The 18,947-nt window shown below is 40.9% G+C and overlaps 2 protein-coding genes across 3 annotated transcripts in view; both read right to left on the reverse strand.

The window, feature by feature from the left end:
- Positions 1 to 654: 654 nt before the first annotated feature.
- LOC143299217 (mothers against decapentaplegic homolog 9-like) lies at positions 655 to 15,130 on the reverse strand. Its single transcript, XM_076612411.1, has 6 exons — positions 14,971 to 15,130; positions 12,428 to 12,837; positions 12,000 to 12,176; positions 11,404 to 11,592; positions 9,405 to 9,629; positions 655 to 8,198 (listed from the first exon to the last, which is right to left on the reverse strand). The coding sequence occupies exons 2-6, from the start codon at positions 12,831 to 12,833 to the stop codon at positions 7,798 to 7,800; spliced, it is 1,398 nt and encodes a 465-aa protein (XP_076468526.1). The 5' UTR covers positions 12,834 to 12,837; positions 14,971 to 15,130; the 3' UTR covers positions 655 to 7,797.
- A 2,951-nt stretch (positions 15,131 to 18,081) lies between these two features.
- Positions 18,082 to 18,947, reverse strand: part of LOC143298894 (kinesin-like protein KIF3A) — a 28,085-nt gene continuing 27,219 nt past the window's right edge. For both annotated transcript variants that reach the window (XM_076611913.1, XM_076611914.1), the window contains exon 24: positions 18,082 to 18,947. This exon is cut by the window's right edge and continues 979 nt beyond it. The gene's annotated coding sequence lies outside the window, so the exon portion shown is untranslated.

Raw genomic sequence — 18,947 nt, forward strand, 5'->3', positions numbered from 1 at the left:
ACGATGTAGCTGTTACCTCAGAGAGTTTTTGGATTTTGTTTCTCTGCACCTCTTAATCAATTACCTATGTGCATGCAGATGTTCAGCACAAAGCAACAACGGCTTGATGCTGTGTGCTTTTATTTCCCCAAGAATACCAATCTCTCTCTCTCTTTCATGTTTCTCTCTTGTGTCCACCTCTTCTCTCTTTTCTTTCTCCCTTTTTTGGGAGGGAGTGGGGGTGGGGGGCTGGTTTTCGTTCTTCTATCCTTTTATCACAAAATATTTTGTTGACCTATCTATGATACAAGCATTTCTCCTTGCTGGTGTGCACTATAGGGAGTGGGGTAGTTGCGGAAAATGAGTAGTTTGGGTCTTTGTCTTATCTTTTTCTTGTATTATTTTGTTTTCAGCATGTTACTGTGCAGCACCGACAGCTTGCACTGTGTGGGGGTGCCATGCTGTTTGATTCCTCTCTCTTAAGTTCTCTTTACTAACTTAGGACACATAATATGAAGCAAGTGCATAAACTGTACTTGTCTGCTTCAGGAATGCACTTTTACAAAAGTTGCATCTGCAGTAAAGCAATGGTGCAGTGTTTGGAGTCATACACACATGCACATACAATACTGATTTTCACACACAGAACAAATCTCTCTGGAACAAAATTATTATTCTAGTGTTTTATTACTCAATACACCTGACAATGTATATGAAAAAAAAGAAAAAAGACCTTTTTTATGTTTTGGTGGTGGTGGTGGTGATGGGTGAAAATGGGAGAAAGTAAAGACAAGAGTGGAGTCGGTGGGGAAGATACTCTGATTTGAACCACAATATGAACATACATGAATGTGTTCAGTTCATTTCAACATACATGACTGTACATTTCATTCAAACATACAAAACTGAGTACATTTCATTCAAGCATACCTGACTGTACATTTCATTCAAACATGTGTGACTGAGTACATTTCATCTGAACAGCATTCAACAGATAAACAGTTATAATTACACCTCACAAACAGATAAGCACAAAAACAAACACTTCACTTTCAATTTTCTGGTGTTGTGACTGTGTGGAGGCACCAGCGATAGACAGATATGTTTGTTTTTTTAATTCTTAAAGAGAAGGGATGGAGGTATGAGAACAATGATTCTTGATTTTATGCAGAACAGTGTTGGGTTGACACATCCACTGATTAAATGTGGAAAGTACTCAGCAGGGACTGAGGAGGCTGTGACAACCTCTCCTCTGTAGCGAAGAATGGAAGGATCTGCTGGGGACTGTCAGCTGGTACAGTCTACCTGAGTCTGATAATGACAGCCACAGTCCATGACAGTGTGCAATGACAGTGTCACTGACAGACAGCAGTGCAGCTTGATGACTGTGACACATTCTGCAGTACAGTCAACCACAGTGTGACAATCATGACAGTCCATGAAAGAGTCAGTGACATAGTGACAGTCAATGGATGACAGTCTGATAGAACAGTGACCACAGTGTGATAGCATTTTGTATCATTTGCGACTGATAATTGCATTGGACCACACAGTACTAATACCTAGCATTCTTTTCCTATTGTCCAAATCACTTATAACTGCAAGGCTACAAAAGCACTACAAAGCTTCTATTACTGCTGATCATATCTGTTCATTTTCACAGCAGCAAACTCACATCGTCTGTTGGACTTTAAAAAGCTTACTCTACCTCCTTTTATTCAAAACATGACCAACTACACTCAATATTGCACACACTGTTTATTCTATGCATATTCTTGGACCACTTATCCTTAACACTGTTCACCTTCATTGAATCTTAATCACCTGTTATCAATGTGTACCCCTGGACTACCCACCCTTAATGCTGATAGCCTCCTTTTTTTCAGTTCTTATTGTTAAAGTCTTCTCCTGGCTCAAAAGATCATAACTCAGACATGCAGCAATTTGGATACTGTGAAAAAAACAAAACAAATAATAAACTATGCTATTAGTACATGATAACTAACAATCTGAAATGCATTGGCGAGAAACAACAAGCAAACAGTAACCAATGAGCCATCATTCTGTACAATATACAGTATGTATATACACACAGACAGGAGTCTTGCACTGAAGATGTCTTGTGACAGATAACAGTGCAGTTGTTGGCACTGAAGATATCCCATGACAACCAATGATTGCAGGACATCACAAACTAAGCCACCTACTGAAAACAACTGTTTAGTCATGAAGACAGATCGAGTGAGTGACCCCCTCCAGAGTGGATGGAGACTGCTACCACATTCTTCCAATGACAGCCCCAACCTGAACCTGCAAAAACTGAAAGTTTTGACACAACTCATCCCAAGCATGAAGCATGGAAGTGGAGAGGGATCAAAACTGATGTCACTTTGAAAGCAGGCTAACAGCACAGCTGTTAGTATTGAAAATCTCTTGTGACAGTCAACAGCACATCTGCTGGCACTGCCAGTGTCCAGTGAGTGTGATCATTTGTGAAGCCTTTGTGCCATCTGAGAGCCTCAGATCAGTTGACACAGGTTTAATGGCAAGTGTCAGTGAAACACTGGGGCAGGACAGGACAACAGTTTGTTGATAACACAAGGGACAGGATGGAGAAAATACTGGGAAAGACTGGAACAAGGTGGGCAAGCAGCGATGTCCTACAGAAATTATATAAACAACATGGATGAATGGATGAGGGGGACATAAAAACAAACAACTTTTACTCTTTCACACAGAAGAACCTTCAACACTGCCCATTCCTGGCACAAAATCTCTGAGACACCTGTCCCTGATATATGACCCAAGGCCTACTGTCATTTCCGAGACAGCTGTCACTGATAATGACCCAAAGGCCTACTGTCATCTTTGATACAGCTGTCATGGATAATGACTCAAGGTCTAATGTCATCTCTCATTCTCTGAGACAGTTGCTGATGATGACCAGAGGCCTACTATCATCTCTGAGACAACAGTCGTTGATGATGACCCAAGGCTAACTGTCATCTCTGAGACAACTGTTGTTGATAATAACCAAGGCGAACTGTCATCTCTGAGACAACTGTCGTTGATAATGACCCAAGGCTAACTGTCATCTCTGAGAAAACTGTCGAAGCTAATGACTCAATGCCTAGTCATCTCAAAGAAAACTGTCACTGATAATGACCAAAGGCCTGCTGTCATCTCTGAGGCAGCTGTCACTGATAATGACCCAACAACTACTGTATTGGATGCTGACCTATGGCATACAATCATGGAAAATGATGAACGGCTTACAAGTTACTGTCATGGAAAATGACCCAAGGCCTATTATCAAGCCTGTGAACAAAGAACACAGCTCCAGAACAGCAGCATTACCACCACAGAAACACCATCAGCAGATTATGTGAACAACAGTAACACTAAGTCAGCAGAGAAAGCCAACAATACATTCAGCAGATTATGTCACAATCATCAGTACATCATTAAGTCACCAACACAGTCACCCAACTGACAACAATCATTTAGTCAACAAAACCCAATCACTGATGTCATGACTATCATCAGCTCTACTGCTATCTTTATCACCAATTCGAGTTACTTTATCACTATCATCATCAGAGTTAGCCATGAATCCACCATGTGGATCAATCACCTGAAGGCTGTCATGATCATCAGTATCAGCAGATCAAGTCACCAACACAGAGTGATTCAAATGATATTTGTTAGCTCCACCAAAGTTATATTTCACCACAAACAAACAAAATCAATCTACAAAAGGTTGTTTTCACCAATGTAAATGTCAAGCTATGAAAGAGTGTTTTCACTTTTGTCACTTTTGCCACCAGTACCAAACTGAGTGTACAAAGGCTTATCATTACACCAGATCAATTTCACTACCAGCCCACAAACTGAATCATATGACTTATCAGCAATGTCAAATGTCAGCAGTTTCTGGCCTTAAATATCCTGAGTCTTTGCTAATATCTATGGACAAGTACATCCATGCCAGTTACCACCATTATGTACAGATTCAAGCCCTGTGTGGTTCCCATCCCTGTTTCCTCAATGAATGCAAGAACCTGCACAGGACTTAACCACTTACTTCACAGATCCCCCCCCCTCCCTCTACCCCCTGTTCTGGTATCCTCAATAAGCCCCAGCTAGAGCACAGAAAACAATCATTTCAAATCTACCATATCATACTTTTGCTATAAATTTTCTGCTGTATCCAGTTGTAACAAAAAAAAACCAAACCAAATCCTCCCACCCCTGTTATTTTCCAGATATTTTTACTGCATTCTGTTCTGGAATAATAGCATTTCAAGTCCTTTCAGAAAACAAATTTTCATACTTTACATACCCATTGTTCAGAGTCAAAATGCATAAGACCAAACATCAGATCGAGTCCAGCACCATTTTTCAATGACTGGTTCCCTCGACAGCTCAAAACCTACTGTACACGGTCAGCTGCAGTGATGAGAGTTTCTTTCCTGGGCCTCTGATTGAGCTATTTGTGTGTGCGCTCCACTTCCTTCACAGTGTGCAAGGCACACATATGTCTGCATAGTGAATGGCTGAACAGCCTTCTGAAGTTTTATCCTTACACATACAGATATATAGGAGGCAGATGAGATGTCAACATTTTTCAGGATATCATTTTAGATGTAGACATAGGGAAGTTGGATCAATTACAACAGTATCAGACAGAATTAAGATCCAGATACAGATTTTGGCATGTTGATAAATTACATCATTATCAGACAAGATGTAGACAGGTGATCCATCTTTGAGGATGCTGGATACAGATATGTATAAGCAAGTTAATCAATTACACCACTCTTATCAGACAGAATGGAGATGTGTGATACTCTTTTCAGGATACTGATAGTCATAGACATACTGGATCAATTACACAACTCTATCAGAGAGGCAGTAGACAGGTAATCCATCTTTCAAGTTTGACACTGACAGGTAGTAATTGTGTCCACAGGCATACAATCCAACCGTGATTTTCCTTTTGATCGTTATCGCTATATTATGATGTACAAAGGAGAGGTTGTATTCATAAAAAGGAGAGGCTGTATCATAATATAAAAAGGAGAGGTGATATAACAATAACAGACAAAGGGGAAGACAAAAAGGGTGTTTGTATAGGGGAGGGGGGTAAGTGGTAAGTTAAAACAAAACCAAAAAAAAAAAAAAAAAAAAAAAAGGAAGACTATTGATTAAAATCCTATACCACATCATGTAAAATGTTGACACTTCAGATTTCTTTCTCTCACTACATTTCACAACATGAAATAAGTATTTTAAAAAAAAATCAAAGGACTTTCTATTAAATTCTTAAGAAGTACCATGTGTTTTCTTAGGAAAACACATTCCAGCAGATAAAAAGACTTTCTAGTACATAAAGAAATATTTTTAAGAGAACATCCAGTCCAGTCAATATAAAAAAAATATGCAGAGGATTGTCAGCAGGTAAATTCTGTACACAGCCATCTGAGAACAGGAATGCTCCTGTCCCACATTACCCACCCTTCTTTCTGCCCAGCCCCTCAGAAACAACCCCCATCTTCTTCACAGAATATCAGCATAAATACAATCCTTCAATGAGCAAGCATGTGGCACAATGTGACAATTAGGGAAAAAAACAAAAAAACAAAACACACAGACTGAAGTTTCAGTATTCAATGTAGTATAGACAAGAGAAAGAACAATAAGGAGAACAGATTTGTCATCAGATGTCACTACAGCAAGACTACTCAAAGAGCATCATCTTTGAGGTTTCTACAGCCAGCACAGGTTTCCCAGTAAGTGGTCTGCAGCTTATTTCCAAAATTACATCTCATCTGATAAAAAATGAATGATGCTCCTCATCTGATCAACCAAACACTAATAACTGTATTAAACTGAACCTGCCATTTCCCTAAAAGCATACAAACTGATATGTGCACTGATGATGTACATCTGTGAGTAAGGCAGCCCATGTCAATCAGTATGCTTCTATTTCAATAACAGGAGTGGGAGGAGGACGCGAGTGGAGGGTAGCGGTGGTGAAAAAGAGGACAGAAATATGTGCAACCCATCGTGCTGTATTCTCCAAAAATTGGAGTTTCTCCATTTAAAGCACAATGTCTAGTATCCACCTGCACCTGCCAAGTAAGAGAGATAAAGCTCATGCAACCCCAGTCTTCAGAGCACTGAAGCGGTTAATGAAACCCCTGGTCAATTTCCCCCCATCAAATACACAAGACCTGTGTTCAACTAACCAGCCGATTTACACATCTCTCAAGACCCAATCAAATCAATGAACCACACCCATGAACAAACTGGAAGACACACACAACATTCACTGGCAAGGTGTGGGGATACTTGTCAGACATCACGAAAGTGAAATTTATCATTTTATGGCATTATCAACTGATACAAATTTTCAGTGCTGCACCCCCCCTCTCTCCAAACAACCATGGACCTCAAAGATCTTTCCATTTCTAAATGCCAGACTATGAACCAAAGAAGCCTCACAGTTTGCTTTATAAATGCAATAAACAAATCCAGGCTGGGCTCATTGACATGGTTCATAACATGCCTGCACACAGTGTTGGTTTAACTGATAGCATTGCACACCCAATATGACTGATCCGTTTAAGATCTAGTAAGTACCAAACCTGCCTCTGTCACTGACCATGGTGAGCGGACTGATGAGTATGATAAAGTGTGAAGTATTGTGTAGAAGCTTTGAACAGACAGGACTGAAGTCTTGTGTAATTAGGATGGACAGACAAGACTGAGGAACTGTGAAATAAGCATGGACAGATATGAAGAACAGTGTAGTAGAGATGGACAGGGACAGCAATGAATTAAATCCACACATTAGCCAACACTACTGAATGCTGCTCATTTCACACTGTTGCGTCACATGTCAGCAGACTGTCTTGCCTGACAGTATTACATTAGGACACCATGCGCGACAAATGGTGACACCACACCCAGCAGTTCTGTCTGCAATATTATGTTATCTGGGCAGCAGCACTGCCCTGTCTGCCATATTATGTCACATTAAGTCAGCATACCACAATATCATGACAGAATATATGACAGCACACTGTGACATTATGACAGAACATTGTGACATGACACCATATTGTTATATGATGGTGGTGGTGGTAGTCTAATCTTGTCTTCAAGTGATAAAGATTGTGGAGTCCGACTCACATCACCTGATCATGCTGCACAGAAAGTTCAGTCAAGCATATCATGTTTAGCATGTCTGTGTGTATCCAGTGTAGTATAGTGCCTGTGATGAGTCCAGTGCAGCACTGTGATTGTGTCACTCTAGCTGCCTGTTATGAGTCCAGTGTAGCAGTATGTGTCTGCCTAGTACTGTGCCTGTGATGAGTTCAGCGTAGCACTGTGATTCAAAACGTGCGTGTCTAGCATTGTGTCTGTGATGAGTCCAGATGGCATTGTGCCAGTGTGAGACCTGTGTAGCACTGTGCCTGTAATGAGTCCAGTGTTGTATTGTTATTTTGTCTGTCTAGCTTAGTACCTGTGGTTCCAATGTAATATTGTGATTGTGCCTGTCAAGCATAGTACGTAAGAGTTCAGTGTAGCATTGTGATTCACTGATTGTGCCTGCTAGCTTAGTGTCTGTGATGAGTCCAGTGTATCATTGTCATTGTGTCTAGTACAGTATCTGGTCTTGCGTTGTGCCCGTGACAACGGCATTAAGTCTGATAGCTGGGGGGCCTGATGCTGAAGGAGCAGGCCAACACATACACACACAGGCCTGAAGAGGCCATGACAAGGCAGGTTCGCTGTGTGTGCCTGTCACCATCAAGAGACAGAGGAGATGGGGTTGTGTGGGGAACCCATCTGAGTGAGCACTTTGTCCAACCACTGCAGGGGGCCATTGAGGTGGATCTCGATCCAGCAAGGAGTGCTGGTCACATCCTGTCGATGGTACTCTGCCCCCCAGCCCTTCACAAAACTCATTCGAATGGTGCACATTTTGGTCAGGTCGTACACCGCTTCAAAGCCATGGTTGACTGACTGGCTCAGCAGGGCAGCAAACTCCTGGTTGTTGAAGATCTTCAAGGAGCAACCAGGGGGAATTTTGCACACTGTTGTTGGGTGGAAGCCATGATGGTAGTTGCAATTACGACTCTGGACAAAGATGCTGCTGTCACTGAGACACTCAGCAAACACCTCCCCACCCACATAGTACAGGTGTACACCTGCACACAGACAAACATAAATGACAATCTTGAAAATGTCCTCGATCCCTGCCAGAGTCTGCACTTGTGGGTCACGGTTAAGTATATGTAATTAAAAGAAGTTTTTGTAAGAAAGGGTATTCATCAGGATGTGGTCTACTTAGTGCATACCTGCTCACATACATGAGCACACACACAAAAAAATAGGTACAAAAGAAATACGGGCATATGGAGAAAGAGATGTACTTAAAAGGAAATTTTCTTCTTAAAATTACGTTTAAATAACATACTTACCATGACCCACTAGTGCAGACTCCAGCAGGGGTCTGATTCCTGTCCTGTGCAAACTACTACCTGCCTATGTGGAGAAAAGTTAAAGATGAATTCAACGACTAACTACATCTGTGTTCTGCTGAGACAAGATCTGGTATTAATCATGCACACTGGGATTTCAGTGCAATCAGGAAATTGCTAATGGGGCCTAGAAGGGGCCATGATATGGTAGGTCAGTTGAGAACTGATTGGCCTGGTAGTTGTACCCTGTCTGCCTCTCTATAGTGGCAGAGCAAGACAGGAGAACATGATACACAAGACATGATGAACAAGACTAGCATGGCTCTGACCCACAATTTATTTATGTATTAAGTCTTCTTGCTATAGCACATATTCTTGAAGCTCTATGCCATAACTTGGGTCCCAAGCTGAGACAGGGAGAGAAGGAAGGAGAGAAGAAAGGAAAGCTGTTGGCAAAAGAACGAATGTTAGAAATGAAAAGAGCAAATTGCTCTGATTGGCCAAGCCAGAAGTAGGCCTGGGGTCTGTCCAAGTTCTGAGTTACCCATAAAAAATTGCCAACAGAGCAAAATTACTAGCAGCAACTTGCATCAGTTAGACACAGTATATGACTCCAAAACAAAACTTGTTAAAACAATTGCTATAATGACTTTCCACTGTTATTTAATGCTGTCAGGAGAATAAAGTTTTCCTAAACTGTGTACTGGCTTGTCAGATCTGAAATTAAAATTGAACTTTACTGTTAAAAGGAAAAGCAAATATTAAACTTCCAGAGTGTTAAGACAAGCAGTGAATCACCCCCTCCCTGAAGTTTACAAATGGATGTAAAAAACACTTACAAGCCACTTCAGTTTTTGTAAAATGAAATCTCTACTTATCTCACAATTGCTGACAACACTAAGTTCCATCTTTAGAAATTGCCAGGTGTCTGACCTTTTCCAATATGTCGACGGGTATTTTCGATGGTGGAGTTGCGGTTGACATTAGACAGCAGACCCAGGCAGAATCTGTCAGCATTGTTGGAAGGGTCGCAGAACCCATCTGTGACTATGGAATTGTGGGAAGCATGGAAGGCCTCCCCCACACGATTGTTCAGTTCATAGTAGACAATGGAGCACCAGTACTGCGGCTCTTGATAGGTTACTGGCTGGAGATCCACTGCAAATCAAACCAGTCAACATCAACACCGAATCCAGTGTGACATAAGTTTGCATCAACACTGGCCTCAATGTGCACTAACACTGAGACTCGTGTTCATCAACTCTGACCCCAATGTACGCCAACGCTTAAATCAGTATGCATCAACACTTGACATCTGTGCGCATCAAAACTGACCCCAGTGTCCATCAACACTTAACCTTCGCTGGCTATCGTGGGTCATACATGACCCAGAAGGGTACAAAAACGCAAATATCTCGACCAATTCTTGATATTTTTCTACGAAATTTCAGAAATGCTTCCTTCACCTAAAAGGCCAAGTTTTGCCAAAAAGTGAAAAAAAAATTCATTAATTAGTTAATGAGTAACTAAAGGTGGCATTTTAACTCACACACACACTTGTGTGGGTCGTGTATGACCCATGATTTTTAAAGAGGAAAAAACGTGGTCACCCCTCGAAAGCTCATGTGGGTCATGGCACGACCCATACCTTTTTAATAGTCATTTCAGAAGGTTTAATTTGCAATTAGTGAAGGAAAATAAAGAAGTTTTACTTTCAAAAGCCTCACTACCCTACGACTCTCCCACTACACCCCCCACACCCCTATCGCCGGTCTTCAGCTATAACCCCCCTCCATCCCTTTCTCTAACAGCATGTACCTGTGTGACTGAATATCTTTAATTGTGCATGTATAGGATGCTATAAGTCATCTCTCTCTCTCTCTCTGTCTCAGTCTCTCTCTCTATCTCTGTGTGCATAAGTAGGGTTTGTATGTATGTGCATGTGGTGTTATGCGTTTGCGTGTGTGATCAGTTGTGTGTGTGAGTGTGTGTGTGTATATGTGCGTGTGTGTGAATGCGTGAGCATGTGTTTCTTCTGAGTGTATGTGTTTGTGTGAGTCTGTGTGTGCATGTGCGAGCGCATGTGTGTGTAATCAGTTGTTACAATATGTTTTCCTTTTCTATATTTTGTTATAAGCTTTGGAGGAATATACAGGTTTTTGTCTCTTTACAAAGTATGGGTCGTGCACGACTCACACAAGCTTTGGAGGAATATACAGGTTTTTGTCTCTAAAAGGTATGGTAGACGACCCACATGAGCTTCCGTGTGTCGTCAAAAGCGACAGCAGTATGGGTCGTGGACGACCCACATGAGCTTCCGTGTGTAGTCAAAAGTGACAGCCAGCAAAGGTTAAGATCATATTCAGTGTGCATCAACACTTGACACCTGTATGACAACATCAGCCCCAGTATCCAACACTGACCACAGTGTGCATTGGCGCTTGGCACCTGTATGTACCAACATTGACCGCAACGTGCATCAACACTTAAATCAATGTTAATCAACACTCAACACCTGTATACATCAACACTGGCCCCAGTGAACATCAACAATGACCCAAGTGTGCATCAACATTTGATACCTGTACCTGTCGACATTGACCCGAACGCCCATCAACACTGGTATTCAGCGTCCATCAACAATTGACAACCAGGGAAAAATATACACTAGAGAACCAGGTATCATGAAAAACACACCAAAATCATCACAGATCAACACAAAGAGCAAATCCAGCAACAAAAATTACAGCAAACATAAGCAGATGGAAAATTTTCAGTGAGAAAAGTACAGTTTGAAAAGATATGTTTTGAGTGCTCTCTTGAATGTGTGTATTTAGGTGTAACAGAGGTGTCAGGGTAGTGAATTCCATTGTTAGGTGCACCAAAAGAAAAGGATATTAACCAGCAACAGAACATTGAAATAGTGACTGACCGATGCCACGATTGGCCACATGTTTTGGAATTGGGATGGGGGGCATTGTGGACGTATCCATGGGCTGGGGCCCACTGTCGGGTGCGGGGTGGTGGGGTGGAGGTGCCATTGCATTGTTGTTCTGGCTCATCCCCATGGAGTTGGGCTGGTTGTCCTCCTGCGCCTGGTAGGCTGGTGGCGGGGTGTCCGCTACACACACCATGTTATCCAGTATACAACACAGTTTGTATGTGATATACATCATACAACACACAGATTAGGTACTTTTGTATGTATCCCTTTTTTCCCGTCAGAAAGCTGTCAAAAAATCTTCAATTTGTATCAAAGTTTTTCTGGATAAGAATGTGCAAGACAAAAGCATTAAGAAGTCATTATCACAAAACTTTTGTAATAAGCCTGTTTTGTACATGTATATATTGTCATGAAATCAAGTGCTCTTCCATACACAGTTCTACATAAAGTAAATAGTCTTAAAAAAAGGTATAACTGTACATATACATCACAAAATACCAGATAATTAGTGAAAGGCTACTGAGGGCTCATAGTTATTCACCAAGTTAGTAACGAACAGAAAAGAGCAAGTCTCACAGACTCACCAGGTAAACCAAAGGGACTGCCAGGCCCAGAGCTGGGTGGATTTGGAGAGTGCTGCTGCTGGAAAGGGTAGGTTACGTTATGGGGCATGTTGGGTTCTGGCACAGACTGGAAGGCTGGCATGCTGCCGCCACCTGATGGAAACTCACTGTAACGTGGAACCAATACAGGTGGTAACACTGCAACAGGCAAATCAACAACACTGAGTGTTAACAGCACCAATGTTGACATTCTTTAAATATCATTTGACTTCAATAATAAAACATTGACTTTAATAATAAAACAGAGAAATAAGAAAAAAAGACATGGCTGGGTCAGTAATTAAACTTTTAAGAAATGACCTGAAATATTACCAACTCTTCAGTATTAGTACTGTGACACTACACTGACAACAGTTTCTCAACATAATACTTTTCCACAAAACACTCACCAGGACTTTCAACCCGCTTATAGTGGTACGGGTTAATGCACACCTCTTTCTGCTTGGCAGAGAATGGATACTCGCAGCATTCCAGGGGCTTCAGTTCATGGTGGGACTGCAGGTCTGGCCATCGCCACACACGGCAATAAATGACATGTGGCAGACCCTTGCGGTGGGACACCTGCAGACGACCATCAAGAGAGCGTGGAATGGTGACGCACTTGCTAACTTGTCCAGGACAACTTAGGGCTTTTTCCAGATCTTCGAGAGCTCCCTTCTTCTTTTTCAGCTTCTTGACCAGAGAGTCCACAGCTTTCTCTGCCCATTTTTCCTCCTCATCTCCCTGCTTCCAGCCTAGCAGACGTTTTACTGCTGGGCTGGTAAAGGAGAAGATGCTGGACAGTGGTGAAGTCATTCCCCTGGAAAACATTCACACAGTCAATAAGTCATGTTGCCTTTTGTCTCCCTCAGTATGTTTACATATACAATCCACAGCTAAGGAGGCATCTGTTGTCCGGACTATTTGGGCTAGAATTTGATTAAACTGGCGAAAGTATTGCCCAAGTAAGTTTCATCCCCACTCTCTCGGCCTAGAGGGGTTTTAGGACAGTCAGCTTTGGGGTGGTTATAATAGACCAACTAGCACCCAAGGCTGCAGCACTAAGAGTAAGACTAAGAGCCAACGAAATCTTGCATCCCTTTTACTAATATAATTTAAAACGTAACAGTAACTAGTTTTACTTCTGTTAAAGTGATCTGTGTTTTTCTAGTGACTTCACTTGGACAGGACTCCTCTGTATTCAGCCACTGATGCCCTTATAACATATAATAATATTGTGTCAAGCAAGATATAAAAACTTACCAGAATTTAAAACATCTTGCACAGTATCAATAATAAGTTTAAATCAATAATAACAGAAGAAACAAAGCCATCGTCATTTTCATAGCATGATGGCTCAGGTAAGAATCCTGTCCAACCTTTTTTTTTTCATAATAAAAATAAGAGAAAGAAAGAAAAGAAGAGCAGGAGGTTTGTGTAGGGGGGTGGGGGTGGGGGAGTCGACCAAAACAATCAAGAAAAAAAAAAAAAGATAAGAACTATTGGTTGGCAACTAACATCTAAACAAACATAATGATGATACCAGATTAGTAGTGCACCAGATCATAAGACAAATTGAATATTCACAAGATACTTATCCCCTAAAGACAAACACTGTATGAGTTTAACACTGACAGAGATACAATTAAAGTGAGCTTTACACACACACACACACACACAGAAAAACTTTTTTTCAAAAAGAGGGAGGGAGAGAGTGTGGGGGTGGGGGGGGAAGAGAGACAAGAGCTCAGAACTCAGAACATTTTTTATTCAAGGATTAAGATTTTAGGCATGTCCCTTTCTTCCTATCTGTCCTTGCTAATCTACTTCAGTTACAATAGCACACATATGTTTAATGGAAAAGGGGAGAAAGAGAGAAGAAAAAACAAAACAAAACAAAAAAAGTCCTGCTGAAGGAATATGATAAAGAACACAAACATACACACACACACATACACGTATACATACACACACAGATTGGCAGATGGATAAGAGAGAGACTCAGAGAGAGAGAGGGGGAGGGGGGGCAGGGAAGAGAAATATGTCATCAGTATCGACAACCGGATCACTTAAGCCACACTGTTATCATCAAATCCACATACGACAGTTGTAATTAATACTAAAATGACGACTGGTACTATCAAAGTATCATCACCCAAGATCACTTGAACAACTATTGTCACCATCATGATGGAATGAAATGAACATATTCATGCATGCACGCAAATCAGAAGAAAATGGAAGAAGTCCAAACAAGCAAACAAAACAAAGTGAATGTAGTAAAGAAAATAGGGCAGAATAAGAACAAGAGCAAAACAAGAACAAGAGAGAAATCTATACATATACATGGGTGAGCAAAAAAGGGTGAAAAGAGAGGGAGATTGCTCGCTCGCTCTCTCTCTCTGACACACACACACGTTTTAACACACACACACACACAGTGACACACACTGTGCACACACACACACACACACAGACCCATGGTGACGGAGACGGACGTTCATGTGCAGCATAATTACAGTCCGACTCTGAGATTCCAAAATGTAACTATCGAGTCTGGTAATTCACTGATAGATTCAAGACAACATACTAAGCGCTTCTGAGGAGCCCCTCCCTTCCCATCCAGCTTCCTCCAACACACGTGTTCACCACAGAGTGCTCTGTGTGTGGGTGACGGAAAGCAAGACAAGTGGGCCAGTCTAACCTCGACTATTTTCATGAACCTGGAAACCGGACACTTCGAATCAAATACAAAGATTATTTACAGTCACATGCATTGCCAATATACTTGATATTGTCAAAGATGTTATACCGTACGTACGGATCGACATCACTGGCTGTTCTTACACTATTTTTGTGATGAATCGTGGTTTTGTTTGACATCAGAACTCTCACTTTCCTCGGTCAAAATGGCGTAAAACATACTTACAAATCAAAACAGAAAAGATCTTACCTTCAATACCCGACGTCTTACTCTAAAAATGGGAGTAACAAACACTGATGGTCAAATGAATCTGTATTGTTGATATGCAGGAAAATTTACATCCATATATCAATTTGTATTAAAATCAACTGCTGCTGGATGATAAGAATTTCTCTGCTATTGAAACTGGCGACAGTCTGACGGGAAATAGTGCGGGTAAACTTTCCAACACACTATTCTTCCGCGACACAAAGTCAACTTGACTTCCTGTTTATCAAAAATGAAATTATACAAATTATAAAGATAAAAACTTTTGAAAAATACAAATCTTATTTAACACACTGATTAATTCTGGTCAAAATAAAAATAGCAAAAAGTGAAGACGAAAAGTTCGGTGACCTATTTAGACGCGTAAATAAAATTCATTTGCGTGTCGTGAGCCGGCTCTGGCGGTGCGCTCTCTAGGCGTGACGTCAGCACACAAGTGGCGACAGTCTGTCCCGTCATGATCCATTATTATACAGGGGTGTTGATATATTACTAAACTACTGATAATATACTAGCTCAAATAGATATTCTTTACAGTTCACAATGCCATTAACCTACAACAATTTTTTTCTAGTCAAAAGTGCAAAAATCCCAAAAGACATGGCTGGTAGCTTGAAGTTGCAGTTTCACCTTTCAAACTCCTACCCCCCAATGTTGAACCGTCCAAATAAAAGGAAAACACCAGCGGCTCGTTGAATACACAGACAAGTTTCGCTCTCGTGTGTCTCTTTTTTCCAATGATAAACTGAGGATGAACCGGTCTGTGTGCGTTTGTGGGTTGCAATCGCCATTTAATAAATAACAACAACAGTAATGATAACAGTGTAAAATCATATGATGCCTGCTCTTTTAATATAGGGCTGTGGGGCCCTTCATAAAAACGAAGTAGCTGGGCGTCGATCCTAGATCGATACGTTCTCTGCACAACGAACAAGGATCGATGCCCAGTGCCGGCCTTTAATCAATGAACAGATGTGTGCACTCCCTTAGCGCGCGCGGGCGTGAGTGTGTGTGTGTGTTTACCTGTTTTATTAGGCTGGCGCTGGGCATCGATCCTCTATCCATGTGCCGCAGCGAACAGCTCGACATCGGTACCGATCGAATAATTAACAGATGTAACGTTCAATTCTCGGTCAATTAAATTCTGTGCGGACCTTTCTTGATTCTTGAGTTTGTTTTCGCTGCAATCCTGCGTGAACCTTTCACTGTTATGGCTGATAGAATCGAGCACAGAAAAATTATAATAATAATAATGGTATTTATATAGCGCTGAATCTTGTGTGTAGACAAATCAAAGATCAAAGCGCTTTCGCACCGGTCGTTCATACGCATGCATAATTCAAAAACGAGAAACTGAAGACAAGGAAGAGGCAGGGAAGGGAGGCTATTTTGGGAAGAGGTGGGTTTTAAGGCCAGACTTGAAAGAGCTGAGTGTGGAGACTTGACGAAGCGAAAGAGGAAGTTCATTCCAATTGCAAGGTCCAGAGACAGAGAAAGAATGGCGGCCAACAGTCGGTAGCTTGAATCTGGGTATGCGTAAACAGAGTGGATCCGAAGCTGATCATAGTGAGCGAAATGGAGTGTTGAGGTAAAGGCAGCCACAGAGATAGGAAGGGGCTGATTTGTGAATACATTTATAACATAGAGTGCTGATCTTGCACTTTATTCTGTGTGAGACAGGGAGCCAGTGGAGATGTTGCAAAAGAGGAGTGATGTGCTCAGATCTTTTCTTTCTGAGGACAAGTCGGGCAGCAGAGTTTTGTATGTGCTGAAGGGACTGAATGGATGAAGCAGGCAACAAGGAACCAAACTCTTGATGAACTGATGTGTCACGTGACCCTCAGCATGTCCCGACTATATTTGCCAAATCTCCCACCAAAATAACCAACAAACCCCCACTATTTTTTTATTTTATTTACTGATAAACTCCCATCAAAATTATCGTATGTAACAATCACTGATGTCATTCAATGACATTTTCATCGGGATCTCTGCAAAGCACCAACCTTCATATCAATCCAGGATCGACACCCAGCTACTTCATTGATTAAAACCTGATACCGAGATCAAACCCAAGATTTGTTCCTCTGCAGGGTCAACTATTAACCTTCTAAAAAAATTGGATCTGCTATCACCATTTCAAACAAACATGTCCTGATAGGTTGATACAGTTTCAGAATGATATATAAAATCTAACTAAGTTTTCTCTAATAGATCTTATCCATATGCTGTACTGCTACAAATAATCAAAAGTTAAGGTTGTTATCAAAAGCACTTTTTCCTACTGCTGTGTTAAAAAAAATATCATATGCAGTTTTTGCTTTTCACAAAAAGCATTGTCAAGAATAGAACAGTCCAAAAGCCAGTTTGATTACTCAGTATCTTTTTGTAACTTTCAATGCTGCAAGTCTATTACTTGAAAAACTTCTGAATAATCTGCCAAGACAGAACAGTGCAATAAATTTGTAGTACTCACAATTACCTTTGTTTCCTTTATAAATTCTTTTGTTCATACTAGTTACCAATTTTTCTGGTATGTCAACTAAATCAAGTACTTTGTTGAATAATCTGCAGAATGTGTCTACACACTTTTGTTGAATAATCTGCAGAATGTGTCTACACATTCTGGTGTACGTTTTAGAAAAATATGTTCTTTCTGCATCATGCCAATACCAGCAGACTTTTTGATCTTCAAGCGTTAACATGATCTTTCAACATCTCTGTTATTAGAGCATTAAGGAAGTCAGTGCAAAAGTTTAAATCACACACACACACACACAATTATGCAACTTCATTGAGAATATATTTAGACCATGAAAGTCTTCTTATTATCATGTTAAAAATGCTGACATATTTCTGCACTAGAATCAGTTCAGCACAGAGAACTAAAAAGCATTGTCAAATAAACAGTGTGTACTATGTTTGTATGTATGCATATGTATACATGTGTGTGCGTGCGTGCGTGCGTGTGTGTGTGTGTGTGTGTGTGTGTGTGTCCGCATGCGCGTGTCTGTCTGTGTGTCAGTGTGTGTAGCATTTCAATGACTCTTTCTCTCTCTCTCTCTCTGTCACTCAAAAATAGACAATTGTGCATAATATATGTATGCTTTAATGATACAGCATTAGAAAAGAAAAAGATGGTTTAAAGACAAAACACACATGTTGTTACAAAGCTATTTCAACAGTGTCCAGCACTGTTCAAGTCATGAATAGGACGGATTTCAAATGAAAATATATAGTTTTGCATGATATTGCAAAGAATGTCAAATGCACAAAACTATGATGAAAAAAAGTGAACTTGGACGGATTTCATCTCCTTCGAGTTATGCAATGGTACAGTGTGTGTGTGTGTGTGAGTGTGTGTGTGTGTGTGTGTGTGTGTGTGCGTGTGTGTGTGTGTATAAAAGAGAATGAGGTAGAGAGCAAGAGTGTGTATGTCTGTGTGAACGTGCATGTGTGTGTGTGTGTATGTGTGTGTGTGTCTGTGTGTGCGTGCGTGTGTGCGTGCATGCATATGTGTGTGTGTGTGTGATTGTGTGTGTTCGATTGTGTGTGTGTGTGTGTATGTGCGTGTGTGTATGTGTGTAAAAGAGAAAGAGGTAGAGAGCAAGAGTGTGTATGTCTGTGTGAACATGCATGTGTATGTGTCTGTGTGTGTATGTGTGTGTGTGCGTGCGTGCTTGCATGTGTGTGTTGTGTGTGTGTCATTTCAAATTGCACTTTACAGTTGAATATAACTTTTTCTAACATGCCTCAAATGTGTCATTTCTTTATTTTGTCTTTATCAAAACATCCTAAAAGTTTCTGGACAAAAATGAAAGGTAAATATGTCAGAATTTATCTGTAATGTGGCAAGGAATTAATATATGGCAAAAAATCTTCAATCCGTTCACTGGTTTATGCTAACATTTGACTGTCTTAAAGTTGAAGACAGCAAGAAAACTTGAGCGCTATTAGTA

This window comes from Babylonia areolata, chromosome 24, assembly GCF_041734735.1.
Source record: "Babylonia areolata isolate BAREFJ2019XMU chromosome 24, ASM4173473v1, whole genome shotgun sequence".
Taxonomy (NCBI): domain Eukaryota; kingdom Metazoa; phylum Mollusca; class Gastropoda; order Neogastropoda; family Buccinidae; genus Babylonia; species Babylonia areolata.

Coding starts and splice junctions, on each gene's coding strand:
- LOC143299217 (XM_076612411.1), bottom strand. CDS start 12,833: ATGACTTCACCACTGTCCAGCATCTTCTCCTTTACCAGCCCAGCAGTA. Junction 12,177..12,427: donor TAAGCGGGTTGAAAGTCCTG/GTGAGTGTTTTG, acceptor TGCCTGTTGCAG/TGTTACCACCTGTATTGGTT. Junction 11,593..11,999: donor CAGTCCCTTTGGTTTACCTG/GTGAGTCTGTGA, acceptor TGGTGTGTGTAG/CGGACACCCCGCCACCAGCC.